This window comes from Procambarus clarkii, chromosome 36 (assembly GCF_040958095.1).
Source record: "Procambarus clarkii isolate CNS0578487 chromosome 36, FALCON_Pclarkii_2.0, whole genome shotgun sequence".
Classification (NCBI taxonomy): Eukaryota; Metazoa; Arthropoda; class Malacostraca; order Decapoda; family Cambaridae; genus Procambarus; species Procambarus clarkii.
In genome coordinates this window covers 4064114-4073311 of record NC_091185.1, presented here as the reverse complement: position 1 = coordinate 4073311, position 9198 = coordinate 4064114, and the positions used below count along the sequence as shown (strand labels likewise).

Sequence of the window (9198 nt, the reverse complement as noted above, 5' to 3'; positions counted from 1 at the left end):
CATAGCCCTCACAAGTGCTATATAGTCGTAATGGGGTTACTGCTTTCTCCTGATGGGGGAAAGCAACAGAAGTGGCCTCGTAGCCTGGTGGATAGCGCGCAGGACTCGTAATTCTGTGGCGCGGGCTTCGATTCCCGCACGAGGCAGAAACAAATGGGCAAAGTTTCTTTCACCCTGAATGCCCCTGTTACCTAGCAGTAAATAGGTACCTGGGAGTTAGTCAGCTGTCACGGGCTGCTTCCTGGGGGTGGAGGCCTGGTCGAGGACCGGGCCGCGGGGACACTAAAGCCCCGAAATCATCTCAAGATAACTCAAGATAACCTCAAGAAGAAAGCACTTTAGCTATCTTTTACAACTATTCATTACTTCTGGTGCACGTGTAGGGACCCATAGCCTCGGAGAAGAAAATAAAGAGTACTCAAAGAAGACCTTGTGGATGCTCACTGAACTAATCGTTATACATATTCTTTATAGAGAAACACTCTCCAGCCTGGTTGTTCCAAAGCTGATTGTTCCAAAGCTGATTGTTCCAAAGCTGGTTGTTCCAAAGCTGGTTGTTCCAAAGCTGGTTGTTCCAAAGCTGATTGTTCCAAAGCTGGTTGTTCCAAAACTGGTTGTTCCAAAGCTGGTTGTTCCAAAGCTGGTTGTTCCAAAGCTGGTTGTCCCAAAGCTGGTTGTCCCAAAGCTGGTTGTTCCAAAGCTGGTTGTTCCAAAGCTGGTTGTCCCAAAGCCGGTTGTTCCAAAGCTGGTTGTTCCAAAGCTGGTTGTTCCAAAGTTGGTTGTTCCAAAGCTGGTTGTTCCAAAACTGGTTGTTCCAAAGCTGGGTGTCCCAAAGCTGGTTGTCCCAAAGCTGATTGTTCCAAAGCTGGTTGTTCCAAAGCTGGTTGTTCCAAAACTGGTTGTTCCAAAACTGGTTGTTCCAAAGCTGGTTGTTCCAAAGCTGGTTGTTCCAAAGCTGGTTGTTCCAAAGTTGGTTGTTCCAAAGCTGATTGTTCCAAAGCTGGTTGTTCCAAAACTGGTTGTTCCAAAACTGGTTGTTCCAAAGCTGGTTGTTCCAAAGCTGGTTGTTCCAAAGTTGGTTGTTCCAAAGCTGGTTGTTCCAAAACTGGTTGTTCCAAAGCTGATTGTTCCAAAGCTGGTTGTTCCAAAGCTGGTTGTTCCAAAGCTGGTTGTTCCAAAGCTGGTTGTTCCAAAGCTGGTTGTTCCAAAGTTGGTTGTTCCAAAGCTGATTGTTCCAAAGCTGGTTGGTCCAAAACTGGTTGTTCCAAAGCTGGTTGTCCCAAAGCCGGTTGTTCCAAAGCTGGGTGTCCCAAAGCTGGTTGTCCCAAAGCTGGTTGTCCCAAAGCTGGTTGTCCCAAAGTTGGTTAAATTGGTTAATGTTGAACAAGCTCGTGGATTAACCCTGAGCAGATCACGAGTAAGGAGACACTAATGGTCTTAACTCAACTAACCTCACACTAACTCAACTAACCTCACACTAACTCAACTAACCTCACACTAACTCAACTAACCTCACACTAACTCAACTAACCTCACACTAACTCAACTAACCTCACACTAACTCAACTAACCTCACACTAACTCAACTAACCTCACACTAACTCAACTAACCTCACACTAACTCAACTAACCTCACACTAACTCAACTAACCTCACACTAACTCAACTAACCTCACACTAACTCAACTAACCTCACACTAACTCAACTAACCTCACACTAACTCAACTAACCTCACACTAACTCAACTAACCTCACACTAACTCAACTAACCTCACACTAACTCAACTAATCCGTAATTCACACACCCGTTGGGCCAGCACGTGTGGTATCTTGGCTGCCCCGGTCCCTTAGTGGTGGTTGTTGTGGTAGTAGTAGTAGTAGTAGTAGTAGTAGTAGTAGTAGTAGTGGTAGAAGTAGTAGTTATATGAAAGTGTAGTTGAAATATAAGGTTTAATCATTTCTATAATGTTCTCCACCACGTGTTCTAATTCGCCATAGTGCTCTAATGATCTTATTCCTGCTGGGGGCGTGAGGGGACAGGACAGAAGAGTAGGGAGAGAACCTTCCGCTTCTCGTCTGTCAAAATAGCTAAATCCATCAACGCCAATGTCTGTTTGACAGTGTGTTGACGGAGGCCAGATGTTTGGATCTAGCTTCTGCCAGATATTGCTGTTGGGGACGTGCCCAACATGGGTGGATCAGGATATCTATCCTATCCAAAAAGTGCCAAGTGGAATTATGCCAATGGGATTCTAACGAAATATGTATATAAACCCACAATGACTTGATTCATTATTATTATTTAATAATAATAATAATAATATTTTGGGCCTATTTCGTAAACAATATGTGCTGATCATGCCAAAATTAGAAAATGTTAATAATTCTAACCCTCTAAGACCTAGAACTTATATAGGTTTATAGAAATGATATAGGTTTTCCCTTAGACTATATGGATTGTGACAAGCGTTCTTATAGTGCACAGCATAGTGATATAGCAGAAGAGGAAGAAAGAGAGGCGGAAAGGTAGAGAGAGAGAGAGAGGGGGGGGCAGAGAGAGAGAGAGAGAAGGAAGGGAGGGATGAGGGTGGAGAGTGAGAAAGGAAGGAGGGAGGGGGAATAGAAACAAACAGACAGGTTTCTAGTATGTTAATATGAGTTTCTAGGCATATGAAATTTTTGGTTGGCGCGTTAGCTGGCTTCAGCATCGTCATAAATATATCTAAATAAATAAATAAATAAATGTTTATTTAGGTAAGGTACATACATACAAGAGATTTTACAAAGTTTGTTGGATTAATAGATAGAGCTAGATAGATAGATATCTCGAATGTTGTTGTTGTTGTTTTAGATTTAGCTACTCAGAACGAAGTGTCCATGTAGCACGGGCTATGGCGAGCCCGTAAATATATATCTCGAATTATTTTGCCCTTCAAACTCTCCTTTCTGCTTCCCTCTCTCCCTCTGCCTCTCACCCCTTCTCTCTCCCCTCCCTCACTCCCTCCCGACACTATCCATCACCGCTAACAACCGCTAACAACCTATACCTGATTTTAACCCCAAACTATCATATATATCTCACCATCCAACGCCTGTATAAAAGAATTAATATCAAGAACGGGGCAAAATCCCCACTCTCATCACATCATATAAAATGCGTTATGGACGCACCAGCTGCGTCAAGAGGAGATAATTACGCAAATATTGCGTCCCTGGATCATTACTTCCCGGCTTAGTGACCCGCAGCGCTCGCCAAATTGCGCCAATTATGTCTCGCGAATTGGAACCGAATTAGCGATTTAATTTTGATGGGCGTGAATGGAGCTTGCCTGGGCGGAGGTGGAAGATGGTGGTGATGATGGTGGTGGTGGTGATGGTGGTGGTGATGGTGGTGGTGGTAGTGATGGTGATGGTGGTGATAGTGACGAGGGGATGGTAGCTCTTACCTATGAAGAGTTTCCTGTCTATATATTCGAGGAAGTGAGATCTATCTCCTTATGCCTCCTTCCCTCTCCTTCACCTGTCTGTCACCTGTCTCAACCCATCAACACCTGTCTCAACCCATCAACACCTGTCCATCACCTGTCTCAACTCCCTAGTCCTCACTCCATTACAAACTGCCAAGATTAGTACATTAACCATTCAAAAGATTAGTTTTGTAAAGCGCTCCTTTCGAAATTAAATCAAGCGTGGAATTAAATAACAATTAACATAATTCCCTTCGACTCTAATTTAATGATACAGACACATTGGGTAATTTATGTATCCAATACATATGTATAATGAGAGTGGTATATTATACATGTAATATTCCTTGGTAAATTCTCAATGGAGAAAATGCATTCAAAATTTCTGAAGGAAAATATTTTTGATAAAGTCATGGAATTTTGACCTCTAGGTCGTCATGGTATATAGTCGTGTTTACTGTGGTAATAAATATGGATTAAATCTTTCTGAGAATTGAACATATGAACAGATTAGTAGACAGTAATAGCCGGATGTTGTTGTTATAGATTCAGCTACTCGGAACAAGTTCCAAGTAGCACGGGCTATGGTGAGCCCGTAACTTAACTGGCACAGGAGCGGGGCAATTTGCACGGGCTATGGTGAGCCCGTGACTTAGCTGGCACAGGAGCGGGGCAATTTGCACGGGCTATGGTGAGACCGTAACTTAGCTGGCACAGGAGCGGGGCAATTTGCACGGGCTATGGTGAGCCCGTAACTTAGCTGGCACAGGAGCGGGGCAAGTAGCACGGGCTATGGTGAGCCCGTAACTTACCTGGCACAGGAGCGGGGCAAGTAGCACGGGCTATGGTGAGCCCGTAACTTACCTGGCACAGGAGCGGGGCAAGTAGCACGGGCTATAGTGAGCCCGTAGTGGACTTACCTGGCACAGGAGCCTGGCAAGTAGCACGGGCTATGGTGAGCCCGTAGTGGACTTACCTGGCACAGGAGCGGGGCTGTAGCCGGAGAAATATAAGAATTGAATATGATTTTAAGACAGAAACAAATGGGCATAGTTTCTTTCATCCGATGCGCCTGTTCACCTAGTGGTACCTGGGAGTTAGACAGCTGCTAGGGGGCTCCTTCCTGGGGATGTGTATGACTGCCTTAGATATATCATAAAGGAAAAATAAATCGTGAGTCAGTACATTAGACAACCGACGGTTAGAAAGGCGGGGTCCAGGAGCTAACAACTCGACCCTGCAGACACAAATAGTAAATACAAACAGCAGTAACCAGAAGCGGGGACTAAAGATACAAGGAAAACAAAGCGTCAGAGAAATATAAATTCGTCTATATAAACAGAGCGGAATTATATAGACAAAGGCCCAGTGGACTCCAAATAGCAGCGAGGTTATCTTGAGGTTATCTTGAGATGATTTCGGGGCTTTTAGTGTCCCCGCGGCCCGGTCCTCGACCAGACCTCCACCCCCAGGAAGCAGCCCGTGACAGCTGACTAACTCCCAGGTACCTATTTACTGCTAGGTAACAGGGGCATTCAGGGTGAAAGAAACTTTGCCCATTTGTTTATGCCTCGTGCGGGAATCGAACCCGCGCCACAGAATTACGAGTCCTGCGCGCTATCCACCAGGCTACGAGGCCCCCACCAGGCTACGAGGCCCCCACCAGGCTACGAGGCCCCCACCAGGCTACGAGGCGAGTCTCGAACCTTCCCACGACAAAGATTATGGTGAAGTCTGGACAAAATACACTTAGGTAATTACACTTAGGTAATTACACTTAGGTAATTACACTTAGGTAATTACCCTTGGGTAATTACAGACAGACATGCGAACATATTCACGCTTTCAATTATCCTCCTATCTCGGTTTATCTGCTGCTATCGCTTCTGATTTTACACTAAATAATTAAGTTAGTTGCCTAGTACCTGTTTCCTTCCCGGTGAACAGAGGCATCAGGTGGAAGCAACCGGGGGGGGGGGGGGGAAGGGGGTCTCTTTCCTACCACAGGACTCTATCCAGGGGGCCCTTTTTGTTGTGATAAGGCTACGCTATATCTTATATCTGAACATCATGGAGCTATTTGTGGTTGACCTTGAAAGCTTAAACTTTTCAGGGTGTATGGTGAGCTTTTCAGGGTCTATGGTGAACTTTTCAGCGTCTATGGTGAACATTTCAGGGTCTATGGTGAACTTTCAGGTTCTATGCTAAACTTTTCAGGGTCTATGCTGAAGTTTTATTTCTATGGTGAACTTTTCAGGGTCTATGCTGAATTTTTATTTCTATGGTGAACTTTTAGGGTCTTTGGTAAACTTTTCAGAGTCAACGCTGAACTTTCAGGGTCTATGCTGAATTTTCAGGCTTTATATTGAAACAACCTTTTTCTTGTAACTATTTGATATAAAACTTCCTGAAGATCACTTAACTTTTCCTTAACTACATAATTGACCAATATAGGCCTAGCTTACTGCCCTGTTTGTATTAAACTGTTTGTATAAACCTAGGTAAACAAGCGTTAACCCCTTCTAAATATAGTCGTTTCAAGCATATATATATATATATATATATATATATATATATATATATATATATATATATATATATATGTCGTACCTAGTAGCCAGAACGCACTTCTCAGCCTACTATGCAAGGCCCGATTTGCCTAATAAGCCAAGTTTTCCTAACTTAATATATATTCTCTAATTTTTTTCTTATGAAATGATAAAGCTACCCATTTCTTTATGTATGAGGTCAATTTTTTTTTTTTTGGAGATAAAATTAACGTAGATATATGACCGAACCTAACCAACCCTACCTAACCTAACCAACCCTACCTAACCTAACCTAACCTATCTTTATAGGTTAGGTTAGGTTAAGTAGCCGAGAAAGCTAGGTTAGGTTAGGTTAGGTAGGTTAGGTAGTCGAAAAACAATTAATTCATGAAAACTTGGTTTATTAGGCAAATTGGGCCTTGCGTAGTAGGGTGAGAAGTGCGTTCTGGCTACTAGGTACGACATATATATATATATATATATATATATATATATATATATATATATATATATATATAGATAGATAGATAGATAGATATATATTTCTTCCAAAACGCGTTCTTATTAGCTGTTAAACCTGGGTGCCAATTAAACCCGAATTATCCCTCTCTATTGACCGAACAAAGTCAAAATGCTTTCAAAAGCTAAAAATGTCAAATATAATTCACATTCTCGACCATGACGACTTGTGCGTCTAGCCTGCTGCTTCAACTGCACTGTTTAAACATTAATTTCTTTCAAACACTAATTATGTTGACCCAAGCTTGGGGGAGGTGTGTTGGGCCTTCCTGAATTGCCTGGCCTCGTTCCCCTGTGTTAACCCCAGGGGTAGTTCACTAATTAGGGAAGGTAGTGAGGGCGTTGATGTGAAGCTATTGATTGTTCATTAATGGTAATGACAATAATAGTGAAAATGATGATATTATTGATACAAAATTTGTGGTAATGATGAATATATATATATATATATATATATATATATATATATATATATATATATATATATATATATATATATATATATATATATATATATATATATATATATGTTGTACCTAGTAGCCAGAACGCACTTTTCAGCCTACTATGCAAGGGCTAATTTGACTAATAAGCCAAGTTTTCATGAATTAATATATTTTCTCAAATTTTTTTCTTATGAAATGATAAAGCTACCCATTTCATTATGCATGAGGTCAATTTTTTTTTATTGGAGTTAAAATTAACGTAGATATATGACCGAACCTAACCAACCCTACCTAACCTAACCTAACCTATCTTTATAGGTTAGGCTAGGTTAGGTAGCCAAAAAAGTTAGGTTAGGTTAGGTTAGGTAGGTTAGGTAGTCGAAAAACAATTATTTCAAGAAAACCTGGCTTATTAGGCAAATCGGGCCTTGCATAGTAGGCTGAGAACTGCGTTCTGGCTACTAGGTACGACATATATATATATATATATATATATATATATATATATATATATATATATATATATATATATATATGGTTGATTAGATGATAGGGGTTTCTTGCCCCCACTAATAAAGGGTGAAAGCACCCCTCCTTCCCTTTGTAAATTCAATAAAGGGTTGTGAACACACACACACACACACACACACACACACACACACACACACACACACACACACACACACACACACACACACACACACACACACCGTCCCTCATATAACAAGGCACAATAATCCACATACCTTCTCCCCGCCTGGACTAAAAAACCCAATTCCTTGTCCCATAACTCCGAGTGAGAATAATTAAATATTGCAATACACTTGTTAATTGCTGACCCAGGCTGAGTTATGGCTGGTTTATATGTGTTAATTAAGATTATTGGTCGTGTTGAAGGGGGGGTGGGGAGTGATGATGTAGGGGTGGTGATGGTGTTAGTGATGGTGTTAGTGATGGTGATGGTGTTAGTGATGGTGATGGTGATGGTGATGGTGATGGTGTTAGAGACGGATGGTGGTTGTGGTGGTGAGAGTCGAAATCGTGATTGTGGTGCTATTGGTGATGATTGTACTCACCCAGAAGTACTCACCTATTAGTGACTACGGCGAAAGTGAGGTCTAGCTCCTGGTACCCCGCCTACTAGCCTTGTTGTCCTGAAACACTGCAGTTGAACTATTCTGACGTTCAAATTCGTGGTCGAATCCGGCTTTCAAGTTGTGGATGGAGGCGGCTCCCACAACTTCTTCTTTCTGAGCATTCCAAGTAGTGTCAGGTTAAGACGACTTGACAATGGTCCACGACGGACCAAAACGTCGTCGTTTCTCCATCTTCAGACGTGTGATTGGGTCGTTATCATCCTCACTGGCACGCCTCTGCTTACTCCAGTACTCAGTTCGACTCCCATGATTTATTAAATATACGAGACAAGGTTCACTAAGCTCTTCTTTGCATTCTTTAAGCAGCCTGGGAAATACTTTGTGTGGACCTGAGGACTTGTTGGCCTTAAATTGGTCTTTTTGTCCTTAATATTGTCCCCCTTGGAAACCCCACAAGTAGTCAGCTTACTTTCTATCCCACCAGCAAAGATTTTTCACCTGTATGTATAATGTTTTTTTCTCTGGTAAATGCAAAGATGAATGATTTAAAATGCTAATTTCTATGTCAGGATCAGTTCCCTGACCTCTGTATGTTGTTAATGAACCTGGCTTTCCATAAGCTATGCTTCAGACGTCTGAAAAAAACCATTAGGATTTGCCTTTGCCTACCCAGCTTCTGTATCTACTATACATTGTCTTCTGTTCTGACATTACTATTTAGTTTGACAAATTGTTGAACTAGATTCTCCATTCTTAATCTTTTTACATAACGTTTTTGTAACTCTATGGTCACATAGTTACAAATTGTTCTTGGGGCGAATTAACTAATATCATATACTGCGTTCCTTGGCTTTACAAAAAATATATATATTTTAAATAGGATATAATTTTAAACTACACTGTTATCCTTTGTTATGTTGTCCAAGACATCTCTCTCTCTCTCTCTCTCTCTCTCTCTCTCTCTCTCTCTCTCTCTCTCTCTCTCTCTCTCTCTCTCTCTCTCTCTCTCTCTCTCTCTCTCTCTCTTGGTCTTGGTCCAACAACAGCTCATCTCCAATGTGTTGGTTTGTCCATCATTCCTTCATAACAAACACTTTAGTTCCTCAAAAAAAAATTGAG

General features: G+C 41.7%; 1 protein-coding gene across 1 annotated transcript in view; it reads right to left on the bottom strand.

Moving 5' to 3' along the window:
- Window positions 1-455: 455 nt before the first annotated feature.
- LOC123752352 (serum response factor-binding protein 1-like) overlaps window positions 456-9198 on the bottom strand; it is a 32054-nt gene continuing 23311 nt past the window's right edge. Inside the window, exon 2 of the mRNA XM_069336435.1 lies at window positions 456-1345. Within this exon, the coding sequence (XP_069192536.1) occupies window positions 456-1345 (890 nt within the window). The remainder of the gene's footprint in view (window positions 1346-9198) is intronic.